General features: G+C 40.3%; 1 protein-coding gene across 1 annotated transcript in view; it reads left to right on the forward strand.

Annotated features, from left to right (window-relative positions):
* Window positions 1-21771, forward strand: part of LGR4 (leucine rich repeat containing G protein-coupled receptor 4) — a 122654-nt gene that overhangs the window by 48478 nt on the left and 52405 nt on the right. Inside the window, exon 2 of the mRNA XM_027852653.1 lies at window positions 11805-11876. Coding sequence (XP_027708454.1) covers window positions 11805-11876 — 72 coding nt within the window. The remainder of the gene's footprint in view (window positions 1-11804; window positions 11877-21771) is intronic.

A 21771-nucleotide genomic window follows, 5' to 3' on the forward strand; every position in this document is an offset into this window, starting at 1 on the left:
TTCACAAGATAAAACTATTTTCATAAAAATACCAAAACATTTTTATTTCAAATATTGATAGATATAACCCACATAAACAAAAGCTTTTGGGAGTCCTCAGTAATTTTTAAGATTATAAAGGGACCCCGACACCAAAAAGGTTGAGAACTGCTGTAGACTTGCTCCCCATTTTATAGATGAGGATTGAAGTTCATTGGGAGAAGAATTAAATTTCCTATGCAGTATTGGAAGCAGAGGTGTAAGGGGTTTGTCCACAATCACACAGGTATAAGTCAGTCAGTCAGTATTTATTAAGCTTCTAACATGTGACAAGTACTGTCCTGGGTGCTGGGGAAACAAAGACAAAATCCAAAAGGAAATAGTTTTGTCCTCAGGGAGCTTATGATCTGTTAGCAATAAGCAACAGAACTTGGATTTAGACCCAGAAAGCCTGGATCCAAATCCAGTTCCCTTTCTGTTACATTCAGGCAATCAGTCAGTCAACATTTATTAAGCACCTGTATGCCAGGCACCGTATGGAGCTTTGATTCTTTTCTCTCTCTGAGATTGAATTTTCTTGGCTGCCATATTGTGGACAGCAATTTTCATTGATAGCTGGTCTGGAACTATTGGTTGATTACATTTGGCCCTGGAGAAAGACTCGGACAGTAACAACTCTTGATCCTTACCAATGTGTGCTTACTTCAAACCCAGGGAGTTTCAGATATTAGGTCCAGATTCTCGATCTCAGTGCCTTAGTCTTTTAGTATAATTCAATGACTTTTTTTTTTTAAGCTTGCTAGATTGTATTAAAGATGTAATCAACAGTATGGCTGCAGCAATATTATTTTATCTAGTACAATTAGAGAGACTTCATTCAAGTGCAGATAACATGGCCTAAATCACTGTATAGTTAAAATTGAATAATTCCATGGCAGAGGGCCCAGCCTATGAAAGGATTGAATGGAACCCATGGTATTACATGCTATTATCTATCGGCAAACAGGTTAAGCTTGCTTAGGGAGCATTTTACAGGGATTTTTAAAAGGTGCTTTGTTGAAACACGATGTTCTTCTTTTACTCTGTAGACATTTTAGCTTTTGTGAAGTTTTTTTTTTTTTTAAGGCAACCTGGAGGAGAGAATTTTATTCATTGATGGAGTCTTAGAAGTTTCAATTAAACCACAGCAGTCTTTCCAATTTGTATTTTTCATTTCGTTATTGTGGGTATTTTAGATGGTGGCGGTTTTGTTTGTCTGTTGTGTGGAGAGGTGCCATAGGTTTGCTGATCTCCCTGATCTATCAAACTATATTGAGGCGATTTGGAAGCAATGGGTACTGAACACAGTAGGATGAGTTGAGCTGACTGCTGTGATTTGTAGATAAAGACATTTTGCCAGGTAGTACCTACTGAAACCCCTAACAGGTCCTGGCCTCTGATGTCAGGTGTGTAAGTTACTCCTATTCTTATTAGGGAAATTCCCTCCACTCATGCACATCTCTGTAACTTAGGGCACTGAGAGGATAAGTAACTTGTCCAGGTCTTCTCCTTCTTGGTTACCTACAGTTGATCTTGTTTGTATGGAGTAGTTTGCTTATTATTTTTGAGAATAGATTTTGCTTTTCTTTTTATCCTGAGTACTTAGCACAGTGCCTGGCATGTGATAGTTGTTCAGTAAATGCTTGTGGACTGACTCAGCCTGAGGCAAGAATTGGACTCAGGTGGATAGAGTACCGGACCTGAGTTCAGATCCGACCTCAGACACTTGATACTTATTAGCTATGTGACCCTGGGCAAGTCACTTAACCCTGATTGCCTTGCCAAAAAAAAAAAAAAATTGGATTCAGGTCTTCCTGACACTAAGATCATCCTCTATCCACTATGCCAACCTACTTCTTTAAAGATAACTGTAGTTTAAAAAAAATCATTTAAGTTTAGTGTTAGCTTATGTCCCAAGAACTTATTACACCAGTGCAAATGTCCATTGCTTTGTTATTACTATGACTGAAACTTTGTCGTAGCTATTGCTATTTTGATTCTGAATCACTTTATTCCCCTTTTAATAACAGCCCCCAAAATAATTTTATTTAATTTAGTGATGATCTGATACTGAAAAAAAAATTAGATTCTCTTATGTGATCTTAGATAAATCTACATAACCTCTTTTGGCCTCAGGTTCCTCATCTTTCGAATGAGATGATTGGACTGGATGATATATATATATATATATATACACACACACACACACACACACACACACACACACACACACACACACACACATATATATACATATATATACACATACATATATATACATATATACATATATATATATATACAAAGTCCTAAATATTATATAAAATATTTATGTAAAATATATAAGTTCTAAACTTTCTTCTTTTACCAAAAGGCAATTTTTGGGAAGCTTAGATAATATCCTGTTGGCATTCTGGGGATAAGTCATTTATCTCTGGGCCTCTGTTCTCTTATCTGTGAAACAGGAAGTTAGGCTAAATGACCTCTGAGATCCCTACCAGCCTTGACTTTCTATGATTTCAAGATGTGAGGGAAGAAAGTGACCAGAGACCCTAAGTGACTACCAGTGTCTGGTTCAATACAAGTTTTCTCTAGGGTAAGAAGTAGACCAATTGTTAGATAGGTGTGAAACAAAGAAATAAGGGTCTGGCTGGTAGTTAGGCTTTTGCTCATCAGGCTCAGACATCTTAAAAGTTCAATAAAAACCAGTGTCAAACTTCCCGAGTGGTGAAGATCCTAGAAGATCATACGCAGACCTAACATGGAGGCCCTCTCGGCCAACTCTTTCATGTTATAGATGGGGAAATGGAGTCCCAAGGGAGGCACGATTGGGATTCTCACCCAAGTTCTTACCAGCATGGACCTGGCCTGGGAATGAATTGTTCCATGATAGTTACACCGTATATTGTAGGGGAGAGAACCCTGGACCTGAAGTTAAGAAGTACATGGATTTGAATTCTGCCTTTTACAGCTGCACTGTTTTATATGTATAAATTTAAATTATAATTTAATAATTATAAGTAAATTTAATGATATGTGTGAATTTGATGTGTATGTTTACACAATCATATGTATGGCTATCAGCCATAAACAGGAATATGACCTATTATTGAATTAATTTTATTATATGATTTAAAAATAGTATTATAGGATCATAGAGCTGGAAGAGAACTTTGAGGCCCTCTGGTTGAGTGTTCTCATTTTACAGATGAGGAAACTGAGGCCCAAGGAAGTCTGGTGACTTAACTGAAGTCAACCAGGTGTCTGTACAACATTTTAATCCCTGCATATTTCGTAACATACATGATTTACAGGTCTGACTTTTGTAATGTTAGGTTGGAGGGGTTGGGGGTGGGGAAGAAGACAAGCATCTGTATAGCACCTACTATGTGTCAGGCAATATGTCAAGCACATTTTGCAAGATCTCATTGATTAAGTTTAGCTCAGACCTTCCCAAACTATGAATGTTTTGTTTTGTGTTTTTGTTGGCCTTTTGTTGTTGTTGTAGGGAGTTTTGTTTTTCTAGTTGAAATTCTTCTGCTGATAGTGAGTGGTGAAGCCAGGTCTAACACGCCTCCTCTAACACCAGTAGAGTTCTTATCAACACTTGTTATTTGGCCTCATTATCTCAGATGCACACCCACTCATTCCTTCCTCTGTCACTGCATGTTGCTAACACTTCTATGAAGATAAAATCTTGTGCTTTTTCTTTTCTTTTTCTTTTTCTTTTTGGCTTGATTCTCACATTGGCTAATTGAAGTTTGGAGATCTTGAGGGGAGGAAGGGTTAGTAGCCTTCCTCCTAGCCTAGGTGAATGAATCCTATTCTTGTTCTTGCTCCCTCATGACTTTCCAGACAAAAACAAACAAAAAACACTGTGACTGCTTCCCGTGGAGCAGATACCAAGACATTTACTGTTTTATGCTAGAAGAAAAATAACAGCAACTGCAACATTGCTGCTGTTGTCATTGCGTATTTGCTTTTGAAGATGAGCTGTTTAGTATGCCATAAGAAAATATCAGTTCTGTCTCTTTAAATGTCCAGAATACTGATTCCTGATTTTTATGGCCATATTTCTTATTTATACCAACCCTCAACCTCCCCTCCCGCAGTTGCCTTCACTACATTTTGGTTCATAACTAAGTAATCACACTTTTGGTATTTACAGCTCATTGAGAAAACACCCTAAGATGAGATAAGGTTTGTCACCGTTTCAAAGGAGAAAATGAGAGTGCTATGGTATTGTAACAGAAAGCCTAGTGAGGAGTCAGTGGTGGGCTACGTGGTGTGCAAGTTGACAGTTACACCAATTGTCACTCTTCTCTACCTGCCATTGGGTCGTTTCCTTACTAATCTGTCAGGGTTCTAAGGCAATCAAAAGGTATGGTCTGATACTTCCTCATAAATTAGTGGAAATGCATAATAATTTAATTAGCTCTGAGCCCCCCACCTCAATTTAAAACTAAGCCAGAGAAACCTCTTTTCCATTAAACTCTTAGTCATCTCTCTCTCAAATCCTGGCCTCATGGGCTTGAACAAACATTAATATTACTGACAACATGATTTATTAACAGTGTAACAAACAGTATTTAAGAGAGACATTTAAGTATCTTAAAGTAAGAGCTGTAAGAAATTTCAGTTGCTGCTTTTTTTTAAAATTTGCATTTTAAAATTCTGAACATAAGCACCAAATAAAATGAGCATTTTCATATGCATAGTAGAATAGAAAAGGCCTGAATCTCTTGTGTAGGTAACTGTGTAGGCAGCTTTAATAGATAACTTTCAGAACAACTTTGCTTGTCTGTGATTTTTTCTGGCCTTTCTTTTCTCTTCCTTATAGTTAAAAAAATGCTTCAACGACTTTTTTTTACCCCCCTATTTTTAATTTTGGCTGCTTTGTCCACAGCTCCCTCTTTTTCCTACCTATCCACCCCAAATAGGAAAACAAAAACAAAAACAAAACCTTTATAACAAATATGCATAATCAAACAAAATAAATGACCATATTTCCCACATCCTAAAATTAGTATGTATTATTCTGCATCTTGAGTAACATACCCTGTCAAGAGGTGGTAGTTGCTTCATCATAGGACTCCCCAGCATGTGATCGGTCATTCTGGTCAGAGTTCTTAAGGCTTTCAAAGTTGTTTTCCTTTACAGTGTTGTTTTTATTGCTTTGTTGTATGTTCTCCTGCTTCTGCTCACTTCACTGTGGATCAGTTCACACTAATCTTCTCAGGCTTAGTCTATCCCATCTAACCATGAACTTCAGCTCTTGATTTCTCCCTAGATATTGGAGAAGCACTATCCCACTATTCAGGGCTTCGAGGAGCAGTCAGTGTCTCTCCAGAATTCTTTGGATTACTTCTTGTTCCCAGGTGAAGAGTTACGTTCAAAAACATTTCTCTGATCTTTCTCAAAGATTCACTCTTTCCAGAAAGAAGTTCTCCTAGTTCTTTCTGTACTTCGTGGAGTCTCACAGTTATAGTTTAACTCTCTAGATGACAGTTATACAGTCTTCAAGATTCTTTTCCTTCCATCTTAACATATAAAATATCCAAAGTCTCTTATTATTGATGCCATTCTCATTCTTCTCATCTTATGATTAATGGGGTTCATGGGACAAAGTACCATCCACTTATAGCTCCTTTTGTGTTTAGTGTTTGATGAGTTATTGCATAGTTGGATAAAATGATTCTGTGTTGTATTTGAATGAAAGCGTTGGGATGCCAGCTGAAAGCATCCTTGGAATTACTCCAGTTGCTTTTAGGATGATGTGAATGATATGTCCTTCATCCTTTTCCCATATGGTTTTTATTTCTTCTGCTAGGTCTCCATGTTTTGAGAACTTTTCATTCCACATAGTTGGGAGGTTCTGAGGCTTCATAGTGTCAACATCTATTAAAAATATGGTTCTTAAATGTTCATGGGCGAATGTTACGTCTGGGCCGTTATGAGCAGTGGCTTTATCTGTGATGATGCTCCGGATACTGTACTTCATTTCTTAATTCTCAGGGATATTTTGAGATTTATATTTATGATTTGAAGATTTATCATTTCTTAGTTTGTGAAAGATAGCAAGCTTCTCGTGTAAAATTCCCGTCATTTCATAGGGTCATATATTTAAAAAGAAGGGACGTTCACCGCCTTTGAGTCCAACTGCTCCATTTTACGGATGAGGCACTGAGGCCGAGACAGGTTAAATGACTTGCCTGTGACCACATAGAGGGCAAATGTCTAAGGTAGAATTTGATCCCAGGTGTTCCTAACTTCAAGTCCAGCAGTCTCTCTATTCTATCGTGATTGTGTCTAGGGTCTACTGTTTTTCTAGGCTAAATAGTAGGGGCTAAATTTTTGAAAACTTGCAATGAAGTTATGTCATGTAGTTTGTATTATTTCCTTGCAAAATCTGTGCCTCCTCATCAGTTCTGGATTCACTAAAGATGTTGTTTCACCATTTTTTTTCAGTCGTGTCCGATTCTTTGTAACCCCATTTGGGGTCTTCTTGGCAAAGATACTGGAGTGTTTTGTCATTTCCTTCTCCAGCTCATTTTACAGATGAGAAAACTGAGGCAAATGGGGTTAAGTGGTTTGCCCAGGGTTACACAGCTAGTGTGGGTCTGAGGCCAAATTTGAACATGGAAAGATGAGCCTTCCTGACTCCAGGCCCAGCACTTTATCCACTGAGCCACATATCTGCCCTCACTAAGGTTGACTGTTTTGTAATTTCTGCTGTCAGTGACTGACCTGGTCTTGTATCACTCTGATAAGCCTGGTCATTCTTGTAAACAAATGGCCATGGCAGCCATTTGTTGCCAGTTTCTTGTTGACAAATGTTGACATTATCGTTTGAGTTCATATGGAGAATGATCATGGTGGTAATGATTGAGAAGCAACATGGTGGTTTTGGAACCAGGAGGACACCCAGGGACACATTGGCCATGTGACCATGAGCAGACTGAGAGCAGACCACTTAGCCTCAGTGCCCCCAGGGAGCCGTCTGAGATTATAAGCTGCTAACCTGCCTGATGGAAGGAGTTTCCTCAGACAAAAGAAACGATTGTTATTTTCATTATCATAGTTATTCATTTGGAGTGTCAGGAAACTGGAGTGATATCCATTCCATCTGTTGACTATTTGGCCCTTTCCATTTAAGTAATTAATGAGTAACTTTTAACTAATCTCATGAGATTGTTGTCTAGGATAGATGTGTCCTGTTTAGGAGAAATTCTCTTTGAGGAGGGCAATATTTTTGAAAATAATATCAATAATAAATTATGATTCTTAAGTTTTCAATGAAATCTGATACTTCCTTACAATACAAAGAACGTAGAAAGAATATAAATAAGCATATTCATACTAACTAATGGCTGTAAACTATACATTTTGTGAAATAACATAAGCAAGGTCTCTCACATGAGATTTGTCCCATTAAAGAGAAGATTTTCATGCTTTGCTTCTAAAGGGGGAATATGGGCCTTGGGAGAGAGACCTAATTTAAATATACGAGGCACAATTTCCTCGTCCATGGAGCAAACCCAAAGTGAGGAAAGGTCTAGTATAACTATTTAAGTCTTGTTAGTAGTTTTTTTTTTCCTTTACAAACTTTGGCTTTTATCAAAAGAGATTTTTTTTCTTTGAATATGGTTCAGGACATATTAAATTTATTGATATCAAAACCTTGGTCCATAGGAGTAGAGTTTTTATAAAAGAGAAAAACAGGACATTTATTAAGCTATTCTATGGTCCAGAACATTAAGGATAAAAATAAAAGCATTATAGTCTGTGCTATTGAGGAATTTACAGTCAAATAGAATTATAATAATAATAATAAATATTTATATAGTGCTTATGTGGCAGGCACTGTGCTAAGCTCTTCACAACAACCCAGAGAGGTAAGTATGCTATTATTCTTTCCATTTTACAGATGAGGAAACTGAGGCAAATTGAGGTTAAGTGACTTGTCCAGGGTCACACAGCTAGTAAGTGTCTGAGGATGGATTTGAACTCAAGTCTTCCTGGCTCCAGGCCTGGGTACTCTGTCTACTGCATAAAGAAGGTGATACATAAAGGGGAATACTAGGTTTGAAGCCAGGAACACCTCAGTTCAAATTTGGCCCCAGATACTTATTAGCTGCATGACCCTGGGCAAGTCACTTAATCTCTTTGTGCCTCAGTTTCTTGGCGTGTGTGTGTGTGATGATAGCACCTACCTCCCAGGGTTGTTGTGAGGATCAAAGAAGGTAATATTGTTGTTATTGTGGTAACTATGGGGGAATTTTCCATTTTAGATCACTATTTGTTTGGTAAATGATCACTTTTTGTGAAATGGAGGCATGCTTGTATTCATCTGGCATGCTCTAATACATCATCTGCTGTCTGCATGAACTGAGTGAAGCATGTTTATAAATGAAAAACTTGTTTTTTAGGTATTGAGATAGTTGCCAGAAATAACGTTGGGAACCAGTGATTAAAAAGATCATTCTTGAATAAGCCCTCCAGGATGTTGATTTGTGTGTGTTTTAAGAGGCCAGCCAGTGAATGAAAAGAGGACTGGATCTGGCCTTGGGGAACTTGGGTTTGAATCTTGGCTCTAACAGTTAGCTAAGGGAATAGTTTTTGGGAAAGTCACTTAAGCGCTCCCTGCCTCAGTTTTCTCATCTGTGAAATGGGGGAAGGGGGGGGGTGGACTAGGTGACCTGTGGTCCTAATCTTGCTCAAACAGTTGAGTTTTTCAAAACTCAGTTCTATAAAATGATGCCTTTCAGGAGTCTCTTTGTCATAGGTTCCCCTTCCAAGAGAAGTGACATGCTGCTTAAGGAATTTATATGAGCTTGGGCGTCCCAGTTGCAGAAGTTATTTCCAGTTTTTTCAGTGGCAAGTGCTGCTTTGGTCCTAGAGGCTGACAGATCCCGGGCTGGAGGGCCTGATGACTTTGACTTATCCTGGTGGCTCTGACCAAGCTCAAGTGCCCTGTTAACATGTGGCTGCCGCTAGAAGGGAGAGAAGGTGATTGGACAGGAAGCTCAAGTGAAAGGGCCCCTGGAGAAAGCCCATGCTGCTTTCTTAGCTCCAGTGGTATCTTAGAAGGCCCAGACTTTGTCATCAAAGACTCCACCCCCTTCCCCAAGGTTAAAATGGTGAGGAAAAATGACCTGTGCTTTTGATAACAGATCTATATGACAGGATACTTTATCCTTGGACCTCATCATTGTATCTGGGTGCCCAACTTCTGTAATATCCTGGAAAAAGAAACAAGATGACCTCTAAGGCCCCTTCAAGCTCTGCATTGACAATCCAGTGAGATATTCCCCTTACCTTGCAAATCACGATCTTCAGAATTGGAAGCTGAGAGTGGGGAAAGGTGGAAAGGCACAAAACTAAATTTAATTCTGATTCAGGCAGTAGCATTGCCTGTTACGTGCCAGGCACTGTGCTAAGCACCGGAAATACCAAGAATGGCAAAAAAAACCCAAACAAAATCAATCCCTGCCCTCGAGGAGCTCAGAATTTAGTGGGGGAGACCACATGCAAACAAGTATATACAAGCAGCCTCTGTCTGAGATAAATAGGAAATAATTAACAGAAGAAGGCACAGGAATTAAGAGGGATTGGGAAAGACTTCCTGTAGAAGGTGGATTTTGGCTGTGACTTGAAGGAAGCTGGAGAAGCCAAGAGGGTAGAGGCATGGGGAGAAAATGCCCAGTGCTGAGGTGGAGTGTCTTGTTGGGGGAACAGCCAGGAGTCTCAGTGTTACGGGATTAAAGAGTACAGGGGCTGAAGTGTAATGCATGAGAAGGTTGGAAAGGAAGGGAAGGATAAGTTAGGAATGGTTATGAATGTTAAACAGAGGACTTTGGCTACAATGGATCTTATCTGGGGGGAGAGGCAGAGAGGGTATAACATGGTTGGACAGTCCCTTTGGTGGCTGAATGGAGGATGGACTGGAGTCTGGGTTGGGGTGGGGGGGGGGCATTTGTGGCAGACAGACCATCCAGCAGGCTGTTGCAGTAGTCCAGAAAGGAGGAGATGAGAGCCTGTGCTAAGGTGGTGGCAGTAACATTTTGAAATGTTAGGAGGAGACATTTTGAAAGCAAGTGGTTGGGAGTGAGGAAAGGGTTAATCAGGTGTTGAACGGCTGTCTGAAACTGGGACTCTTGAGTTGTATCTTTGAGTGAGTTTGTCCCTTTATGCTGTCTCTACAAAGGAGAATTTGAATTGGCCCGCATGCCAGTCATGTGTGCACTTGTTACTTGCCTGCATCTATTCAGAGACTAAGACGAAATCTACTTTAAACTCTTACCTGGAGGATTCATACAGGTTTTGTAGAAAACACAACTGTGGTAGAGCTAGTAAGATATGTTTCTTTCTTTCTTTTTTTTTTTTTTTTTCCTTTTTTTTTGGGTCAGTGGCTTCAGAAGCTATCCTTACCTGCAGGCCTATGGTTTTATCAAGTCCTTTTGAATTCTTAGATTTTTAACAGATGTTAAAATAGATGGGAGTGGGGTGAGACTGACTTGCGAGTTAGCTGTGGGGGGTCTCATCAAGATTACATAGGGCAGATTGTTGTTGTTCAGCTGTGTTTGACTCTTGGTGACCCCGTGGACTACAGCATGCTAGCGCTGTCCATGGGGTTTTCTTGGCAAAGATAGTGGAGTGGTTGCTATTTCCTTCCCCAGTGGATTAAGGCAAACAGAGATTAAGTGATTTGCCTCGGGTCACAGCTTGTGTCTGAGGTCAGATCTGAACTCAAATCTTCCTGACTTCAGGTCCAGTGCTCTATCCACTGAACTACCTAGCTGCCCCACAGGGAAGATACTTATCTTCAGAAACCAAAACACATACAACAGACCCCAAACTCACTAAAATCTAGGCAGAAGATACTCAGTTAGTCATATCAGAACATGGTTTGTTTACCTCTTTTAATCTAAAAAGTTCCCCTTGGTTTATATTTTCAGAGAATTTGCTTCTGAAATATTCTAATAGTCCACATTCAGCTACCATTAGCATAGTGCGTATAATGTCAGGATGGACCTGGGTTCAAATCCCACTGTTGCCACTCAGTAGCTATGTGACCACAGACAAGTCATTCCCCATTGCCTGTCACAGTCCCTGGCATGTATGGGAGCTTAATAAATACTTGTGCACTTTATTTGATTGATCGCACCTACTGAACAATATTGGCTCACCTGAGCTAATGCATATAAAAAGTACACTTTAATCTTTAGACCATGTAAATGTCAATGGTTGTAATTATTGTGATTGCTTTGAAAAATGCTTTATGCACCAGATTTCATTGGATGCTTACAAAACTCACAAAAAATAGCTAGTTCAAGTCTTACGCTCGTTTTACTGATAAGAAAACAAGCTCAGTGAGGAAAAGTGGCTTATGCACAGTCTCCGGAGTCAGAGAGGGGCCATCCATTCCATTCCATGCATGCAAGCTCTTACCTTGCTGAGTGGTTATATGGCTAATTCAACCTGGCATAAACTCATTGAAGGCAGGAACTGTTTTTGTCTCATACTACCCTGAGCATCTAGCCCTAGGCCCAGCACATTGTAGGTGTCTAATAAATGCTCACTGAATTGAAATTGAGTGACTTCTAAAACAAGATACCAACGAATGCCATCTGAAATCCAGCCTCCCACCATGCCAAAGCTGCCTCAGTTAATCAATGTTATTTATGTCATCTTAGTACATGCTTATGAAATCAATGTAAATACTGTAAACCTGATGTTACATAGTTAACCATCAACTAAGTTACATTTTGTTTTCTCCTTCTCAGAGACATCAGTATGAATAATATTACCCAGCTACCAGAAGATGCCTTTAAGAATTTTCCTTTTCTGGAAGAATTGTAAGTATCCCTCAAAGATCACTTTTGCTTTTTGTGGGAAGCTTTCAGGACAGAGACTGACTAATACAAACAGATCAGGAGACAAGTAAATAGCCGACTTTTCAGCCGAGTGAGAGGGGAAAATTCATGCCCTTCCAAAAGATGAAACCAACAGACCATGGGTTTTAAGCTGTGTCACTGCTTGAGTTATTTTCGAAGGCCTGGACTTGAAAAATGCTACTTATGTGGACCATTTTTGCCGTAATTATTTTAACCACAGATATAGTGATGCCCCAAGTTAATTACAGCGTTATCCAGAGATGTTTAGGGAGCTGGGTAATTACCATTGTTTCCAAAGGGGTTACTGTACAGCTACATGCAGCTTCTCGAAGGGGTGCTTTCACAATCTCCATGCCGCAAGACTTGGTCCCTTGCTCTGGATGGCAGCCATCGGAGGGAAGATGGAGTGTCATTTGCCCAAGGCGCCTTTCTGGTCACTGAAGGATAGTCTGCTGGCTGGGCACAGTGCTCTGAGCATCTCGGTTCTGCAAGGGCTCTTTTGAGCTTGGCCTTGGGCCTGGTATCGACTTCCCACACCTCTGACTGGTAAAGTTGGCTAGAGAGTGTGTGTGGGGAGTGGACAGACGGGGTACAGGAACATGGAAAGAAGAGGGTGACAGAGGCTGTCGAGGGAAATGGGCCAGAGTTAGATCACGTCAAGGAGTTACTGACAGAGTCAGTGAAACATGGGAGACTGAGGTTTACTCTAATTTTGGGAAGAGTATGGAACAGGGGAAGAAGGTAAATGCTGTGAAGGGGGAAGCTTTCAGTTCAGTCATGTCTGACTCTCTGTGATCCCATATGGGGTTTTCTTAGCAGATACTAGAGTAGTTTGCCCTTTTCCAGCTCATTTTACAGATGAGGAAACTGAGGCAAACATGGTTAAGTGATTTGGCCAGGGTCTCACAGCTAGTAAGTGTCTGAGACTGGATTTGAACTCGGGTCTAAGCTTGGTGCTGTGCCACCTAGCTTCACCTCCTAGCTGCCCAAGCTACAAGTACAAAAATAAAGTTTTTTCCAAAGACCTTTTTCCCTCCTTATTCATTTTCCTCTTTTTTTTTTTTTAACCATCTCTACTGTTATCTTATAAACAAAAAAAGTCTCAAAACAAAAAAAACAATGGTTGGAATAAAAACAATATGGGAAAGTTGATGATTTGTACTCTGCCTCCTACAAGTAATTTTTTTTTAAGAGTCCTAATTAAACTCAGTTTTAAACTTAAAAAAAAAAAAGGTCTAGTCTAATTTGTATTGTGCAACATGTGGAGGAGTAGGAAAGTGACATTTTGCTGTTGAGAAGCCTTGGTGTCAGAGCCCTGAGGGAGCCTTACCTTCGTGTTACAAAGTAAGTCCCTGTTAGCCCTCATCCTGTGTAGGGGAACTTTTCATTCCAGCTGAATCCAGGGCTTCCTTTCCAGCTCAACCCCTCTTCTAGAACAGGGCCTTGACTAGGGTGCTCGTAGGCGTCCTGTTCTGAGACCCTATTACCGAATCCTGAAATTCAAGCCAAAACTTAATGGAGTTAAAAATTGTATTAATGCTGCTGAGGATTCTTTCTTTCTCTTTCTCTTGTCTCTCTCTCTTTGTCACCAGTAAAACTTTATTCTTTCACAGTTAAAAATAGAGTAGTTTAAAAGAAAAAAAAAGCTCCCCCCCTTTAAAAAAAAAAACTTAACCTATTTCTTACATTTCACATGCAGATATTAGAACCTACAAACCACCCACTCTTTGTGGACAGTAGGATTATCCCCTTTTTACAGAGGCAATTAAGTGATAAAAACATAACTGAGGATGTGATCTCACATTGTATAACTAGGCTAAGCTGTGGGGTGTGTCACAGCACCAAGGTGTGAGGTGAGAAACTCTCATGGTCTCGGATGGGGCTACTGTGTAAGAACCGCCTTCCCTGATGTATTTTATGGCAGATTATACTCTGGGGGTGGTAGGGAGTGAGGCAGTAGTTGGGGAGTCAGGCCTGGTTAATCTTGGCTTTATAGAACTGTACCTCTTGGATTTCTTCAAAATCTCAAATTACCCTGGCCTAATTAGTCTTGTCAAGTGGACCTTTTTTAATTGGAACCAAATTGAATTTGCCTGGTAATCCAATGCAGGCAGTTCATGTTCTCTCTTTATTTTGTCCTCCTTCACAGGTAGGAGACCGTCAGAATCAACTCACCTTTTATCAAATACTGATTTTTAAGAGAAACCATGAGTCAATATTTATTTTAAAAAAGATGCCCGGACGCACTCTTTTTAAGATTCTCAGGATATGTTGTGAGATTTTTTTTCTGACCTAGTTTTGCTTATGTAGATGATTACTGGCAAAGAAAGCTAGGTGGCACAGTGGATAGGGTGCCGGCCCGGATTCAGGAAGACCCGAGTTCAAATCCAGCCTCAGACACTTACTAGTTGTGTGACCCTGGACACGTCACTTAACCTTGTTTGCCTCAGTTTCCTCATCTGTAAATTGAGCTGGAGAAGGAAATGGCAAACCACTCCAGTATCTTTGCCAAGAAAACTTCAAAAGGAGTCATGAAGAGTGTGAGCTATCATTATTATTATTGTAAGATTTTAAGCTGGAATGGAGCTTGGGGGTCTGACCCTTTCTCTCATTTTCCAAAAGATAAATGTGAGTCCCAGAGTGGTTACCAGATTCTCCCAAAGTCATGAAGGTGTGTTAAGTGGCAAAAAATTCAGGTCCTGTGACTGGAGTTAAGGGTTCTTTGTACTGCTGCCTAGACAATAGAGAGCATCTTTTTTTTTTCTTCATGTTGAGGTAAATATTTTAAAAACAAATACTTCCTATGTGTATTTCCTGAGATTACCCAAAAAAAGTACTTTTTCTTTTCCCCTGGAAATTTATACTTTATTTGGCTATTCCCTCATGATGTCTCTGTGACCATTGCAGTATTTATAAATGTCATGAATGTTCTTCATCCCTTGGTAACCAGAAATCATCTGGAAGTCATTTGGAAGTGACTGTGAAACTGAAATGGGTAGAGTGGGAATGGGGAAAGAAAAACCCGCTGAGGGTTTGGCTGCCATTGCTGAATAGGTGCCGTCCCTCACTCTGAGATGAGAACTGGGCGGAACGAGGGCGCTGAATCTGCTATGCCAGCTGAGTGTGCTTGGAACGTGTGGCTAAGGTAATTTCCCAACCACACCTGTGAAGTATTTATAGAGGATTTCCAAAGAACCCGAAAGCCAGGGTGCCATGGAATGGGGCCTGCTGGAGGAGAAACCCCGCTTGACCTTTTCAGCGACCCTAACCTGGAATATTGATGTTGCCAGCTGATTCTGCCTTTGTGGATATTGCTGGAGATATCAGTCACACTCATTGGTTTGATCTTATGGGTCACGATATTTAGTGAAAAAGCTTTCATGTTCTCCTCTCTTTTTCTTAACATCATTATCATTTTCCAGTGATTGCAAGAAACATTTATGTATCTTAAGGTTTACAAAATGCTTTACATATGTAAGTTAATTCAGTTAATTCACAATTTCCCAGTGACTCCTCTCCCCAACCCCATTCTGCCTCAACCCACAAAATGGAACCTTGCCTTGTAACAAAAAAAGTGGTCAAGGAAGACAAATGAACACACTGCCCATGTTCCAGGTCTGCCTCATTCAGCACCTGTAGTCTACCACCTCTGACAAAAGGGAGGTATGTGTCACTGTCAGCCCTTGGAAGTCATTGGTTTAGACTTTGTTTTTTGAATCACATTCACTTCCTTTTGTGAACTTGAGTAAAATGAGCACTTCCATTCCTATAGTAGACAGAGAATTGTATGTGAAACTGAATCTCTAGCTTACTTAAATATATCATGAATTCAGTATGTAATATTCAAAGCCTGTTATTCTTTCTGGCCTTCTGCTCTTATGTATCTTTTAAAAACGTGTTTCATTGACCCCCTTTTCTTTTTCTAGCATATTCATTTTTGGCTATACCTTTCTGTCCTCTCCTGCCCAACAAGATTTTCCTTGTGATAAAGATGGAAAAAACAAAACAAAACAAAGACACAGTTCAGCAAAACCAAGCAATGTACTAGCCACATCTGGCAATATGTGGAATATTCCACATCCATATACCTTTCCCTCTCTAATGAAGGGAGTAAGGTTTAGCCTTTGTTTTTTCATAAAGTTGTTTAAAATGAATTTTGTTCTTAAGATATTTGATGGCATATCTATAAGTTATTAGTTGGGAAATGTATAAGTAAAAATAAATTTTTTTAATTTAAAAATTTTTTAATGAATAAGTAAAACCAGAGGCAAAAACAGCCCATTCGATATTGGCAGTATTTCTCAGCTCTTTGTAGGTGCATGTTTCAAAATATCTGTGACTTTCATGGTTGTAGGTACTCCTTAAAAGAAGATTGATACCCCCATGCCTTAATGTAGACAGTTTGTATGTTGTTGTGGCCAAAAAGAATTCTTTCCTTGATGGTTTATCCTCCAGATGTAGTGGGGGTGGTCTTTAGAAGATGGATACCCAATTTATCACCAGACCTACAGTGTGTGCTGTGCTAGAATGGTAGGATCCCCAAGAACTGTTGCCGCACCGGTGTGGTGGTATTCAAGAACCCAGGGTCATCTCCACACCATGATGAGACAGGAATAGAACATTAATGGAGGCTGCTAGACACGTTGCCATAGAATATGGCTTCTGTAGTCTTTTGGACCTGCTAATGCAGCCAGGTGGCGCAGTGGATAGAGCACCAGGACTGGAGTCAGGAAGACCTGAGTTCAAATTCAGCCTTAGAGACTTACTAGCTGTGTGACCCTGAGCAAGTCACTCAACCTTGTTTACTTTAGTTCCCTTATCTGTAAAATGAGCTGGAGAAGGAAATGGAAAACCACTCCAGTATCTTTGGCATCATGAAGAGTTGGACACGACTGAACAACAGCAGATGGACTTGTGGTAGTCCTGAGAAATATGTGAAAATCTGTATGGTGAAAATTAATAACAATAGCTAAAATTTATATAGCATTTTAAGGTTTACTAGAAAGCATTGTATGTAAGCTGTCTTTTTTTTTTTTTTTTTTTTTTTTTTGGGGCTTAGGCGATCGGGTGAAGTGACTTGCCCAGGGTCACACAGCTAGTAAGTGTTAAGTGTCTGAGGCTAGATTGGAACTCAGGGCCTCCTGACTCCAAGGCCAGAGCTCTATTTCCTGTGCCACCTAGCTGCCCCTAGCTGTCTCATTTTTGATCCTCACAGCCACCTTGTGAAATAGGTATTACTGTTAACCTGATTTTACAGATGAAGAAACTGAGACTAAGTGACTTGTTCAGGGCCACACAGCTAGTAAATGTCAGAGACAGAATTTGAACTCTGGTCTTCCTGATTACAAGTCCAGTGCTCTTGCCCACTACACCGCCTGCCTCATCTAGTCATTAGCCAGCTATAAACAGCTGTCTGGCTCTCCTGTCAGGTTTCTATGATATCCCACTAGAAGGATGAAGTATAAATATATACGCATTAAAATGTAGGGCTTAGCATTAATAGAAAATACCAGAATCTCAGGATTGGAATGTATTCTAGAGGGCGTCAAGTCTAGCCTGTATCTGAACAAGAAACTCTTCTATGTTTCTCACAACTAGGCATCTAGCTTTTTTGAATAGTTTCATGAATACTTTTCATGAGATTGAACCTGCTGCCTTCTAAGGCAGCCCATTTCACTTTTGGATAGCTTTAATCTTTCAAAAGTTTTCTCAGTTTCAGGCCTAAATTTGGCTCTTTGTAATATTTACCAATTGCTTCTAGTTCCATCCACTGGGGTCAAGTGTTAAAGACACTAGAACATCCCCCAGATCTGTAGGCCAGTATTTTAGGCATCTTGTCAATGATGGACAAGCATTGTATTTCAAACCCCTCTGAATAACATAAGACAGAGGTGATTAATGCCTGTCAAGCATGTATTTGAAAGGAACATATAAAACCATTAAAAGGATTTCTATGAGGTGGCAACATAAGCCATAACAATAATTCCAAAGATAAACATTCATGAAAAGAAGATGATAAGGTTCACCTCTCTTGGGCTGAGTTGTCTACTTCTAAATGAGGCTGTGTTGACATCCCACCTCCTAGCAGAGAGGTAGCTGCCAGGGGGGAGAGTAGTGTTTCTGTGGTCTCAGTGCTTCCTACTGCCCCATCTTTCAGGAGAAGGGAAGAGGCTGGCCAAGAAGGCCCTGCCTTCCACTTCTTTGTCCATCACAGGAAAGAGGGAAAAGTGCCAAGATAAGATGAAGAACGCTACCTCTCTGCCAAATGAGAGAGATAGAGTGACAAAAGACAGAACCCAGAATGTCTCAGCTTTCTGCTCCTGTGTCTGCCAGGAAGAGAGCAAGGTTCCTTAGAAGAACCGCTTCCAGTGTGTTCCCGTCATGGCCTCCTAGTTATGCTTCTTCTTGCCATGACCTGTTGTTGGAATGTTCAGTTTTTTCCTCTCAAGGATTGGAGACAATATTATACTGCCTTCATTCTATAGTGCTGGATCTGAAAATCATCAGAGACTTCCCTTTTCCAGAAGGAAGGTCAGTCAAGCATCAAGGGGGTCTTACCCTATTGACAATAGAAGGTGTCCTCCGTGCAGTTAACAGGGCTTGTTGGGGCACGCTGGTCTGGCTGAAGCCAAGGTGGGGAGGGACCAGCTATTATGTTGCACCACCCCTCTTCCCGCCCCCATTCCTAATAGCTAGAAGCTAATTTGGTGTCTGTTGTAATTATATTACCACTTAACTGGCAAGTTCCTAATATAAGCAGAACAAGGCTAGCCCTCTTTGATATGACACGCCTTTGAATACCCAAAGATAGCCATTATTATCCCCTACTCCCCAAGTCTTCTCTCCAGGATCAATGTCTCAGGCTCTCTTTTTCTAAAGAGATTCTAAAAATCATAGTACCTCTCTTCTGGACATGTCAGCTTATTGGTGTTCTTGTTAAAATATGATACCCCAAAGTCAAAGTAATTCACCAGTTGTGGTCTGATTAGGGTAGAATACAATGGAACTGTCACTTTCCTTGATCTGGACCCTATGTCCCTTTTATGCCCTAAGACTAAATTAACATTTTTGGCTACCTTGTCACACCGCTGACTCATTGACCTTGAAGTTCAGTTCAGTTTAACTGATTTTTACTGGCTACCTACCGTCCATGAGGGTTCCTGAGCTAGGCACAGAGAATGCAAAAACATTATACTCCCCAGCCCTCCCCAGGAGATTACATTCTTGTCACAAACTTCACCATGAATAAGAATGAGTAAATACAGAATCACTCCAAAACGGAGAAAGCACGAAATAGCCGGGGAAAGCTTATGTGGGGCAGGTGGGAGCACACATCAGAGAAGGGCTGTCATGTGAGATAACACCTGAACTGAATCTTAAAGGAAGGGAAGGATTCTTAAGAGGTAGAATGCTGGAACTGGATTTAGGAAGACCTGAGTTCAAATCCTAGCTGTGTCACCCTGGGCAAGTCAGTTAACCCCTATTTGCCTCAGTTTCCTCAGTTGTAAGATGGGGATAATAATAGCACCTATCTCCCAGGTTTGTTGTGAAGATCAAATGAGATACTGTTTATAAAGTGCTTAGCACAGTGCCTGGAACTATATAAATACTAAATATTATTGTTGCTGTTGTTATCATTATTAACAGAATTAGGGAAGTTTGGAGAAGGGGTAGGGTTAGTTGGGGGGAAAATGAGTTGTATTTCAGACAGTGAGTATCAGATGTCTACAGGACATCCATCAGCAGGCAGATGGTGATGTGGGGATAATGATAACAAGAAACATTAGTGCTGCTTCTATAAATTTGGGAGTCACCTGGGTCTAAGTGAGGACTGAACCCATAGATCCTTGGGAGACACCTTAGGGGGGTAAGAGGCAGATGGTTGTGTGGCAAAGGCGACTGAGGAAGAAGTGGCCAGATAGGTGGGAGGTAAACAGAGAGACTGTTCATGTGGCCAGGTTAATGGAGGTCAGAAAAGGCCATCAAATTAAGTAACAATAATAATAATAATCTGCTCAGTTGTTTTGTAGTCGTGTCCAACTCTTTTGTGACCCCATTTGGGGTTTTCTTGGCAAAGATCCTAGAGTGATTTGCCATTTCCTTCTCCAGTTCATTTTACAGATGAGGAAACTGAGGCAAACAGGGTTAAGTGACTTGCCCAGGGTCACATAGCTAGTGTTTGAAACTGAATTTGAACTTGGGTCTTCCTGACTCTAGTCCCAGCACTATATCCACTTCGCCTCCTAGCTGCCCTAATAATAATAATAATAATGATAGCTTGCATTTATATAGTGCTTTAAGATTTGCATAACACATTATATTAAGTAATCTTATTTGATCTTCACAGTGACTCTCAAAAGTACTGGAGAACCTTGTTAATCCAAGACAAAGCAATTTCAATCAAGTGATGGGATCCACTGAGGCCCTCGGATCTTTTTCATATGCATTCTTTAGCCCTCTTTCCCCATCTTGTATTTGTGAAATTGATTTTTTTAACACCAGTATAATCCTGCATTTATCTGTTTTATGTTTTGCCTCATTAAATTCAACTAAATGTCTACCCTGTTGAGATATTTTTAACCTTCCATTCCCAAGATCCACCATAGCACTTCATTCCTCGCTGATGTTCTTAATATTTTCTCCCTAGCTCCCTTCATGACTCAGCTCAAGTGATTCCTTGATTCTGCAACCCCTCCACCCTGAAATTCCTTTGTATATATTTTCTTTTGATTTATCTATAAATGTTATTTCTTTTAGTAGAATGTAATCTCTGAGGACAGGGTATATTTCATTTTTACCTTTTGTTTCCTCAGCCCCTGGCATACAGTAGGCACATAATAAAGCACTTTTGAATCGAGTTCATATGTGTCATGAGTATCATCATTGGTATTATGATGCAGAGGATGAAGGTAAAGGCTGACATGCCTTCAAGGTCAAGGAAACGCTCACTTCCTATTGGAGGTATTAGGAAATTCTTCATGGAGGAAGACCGCATGCTACTGTTCTCTCCAGGACTGAGTGTGGGGCCTCTCGTGAAGCATGTGCTTAATCTCTGTTGGGATTGTCAGGGCTTTTGAGCCAGGCCTTGAAGGAGAGCTTCAGGCAAGACTAGATGACATCCTAAGGGATGTTAGAAAGGGGCTTCTTCTCATTCAGGTAGAAGCCGGAGTCACTGTCCTTAGAGGGGCTTCCTAACTCTTTGATTCTGTACCAGCTCATACAGAAATGAGAGAACAGTTTGGAGGGATGGGATGTGGAGGAAGTTGTTCATTCTGTTAGTTGTATCAGTCTGATGTCAATTTTGGGGTTTTGGGATCATAGATGTAGAGCTGGGAAGGAACTTACAGATCATCTCATTGAACTCCTTCATTTTACAGATGAGGAAACTCAGGCCTATAGAGGTTAAATGATTTGCCTGAAATTACACAAGGAGGAAATGACAAAGCCAGGGTTAGAACCCACGTTCTCTAACTCCAGATCTGGTGTCCTTTCCATAGCGTCTGTATAGCACTGAATCCTGGAGGGGGGGCGGTGTGTAAGAAAGGTCGATAGCTAATGACAAGCAACATGTATCTTAAGAAAGAAAGAAAGAAAGAAAGAAAAAACCACACTGATATAGTACTAGAAAATCATTCCTCTTAATACAAGTAATGTGCACCACTTCATGGGTTGGCATGATTAACTATTCCAGATTCCATTTCCCATGATGCCTTGCCTCTTTTGAGGTAGTGTTTTTGAGAAAAGCGATGTGAAATTCTTCAGGATTAGCAGCCAGACTTGTTCAGTGTTCCCAAGGAGAAGTAGCTCTGTTTATACTACTGTTGCTATGATGAAATCCATTCATTACTGAACAAAC

This window comes from Vombatus ursinus, unplaced genomic scaffold, assembly GCF_900497805.2.
Source record: "Vombatus ursinus unplaced genomic scaffold, bare-nosed wombat genome assembly UNPS02009770.1, whole genome shotgun sequence".
Classification (NCBI taxonomy): Eukaryota; Metazoa; Chordata; class Mammalia; order Diprotodontia; family Vombatidae; genus Vombatus; species Vombatus ursinus.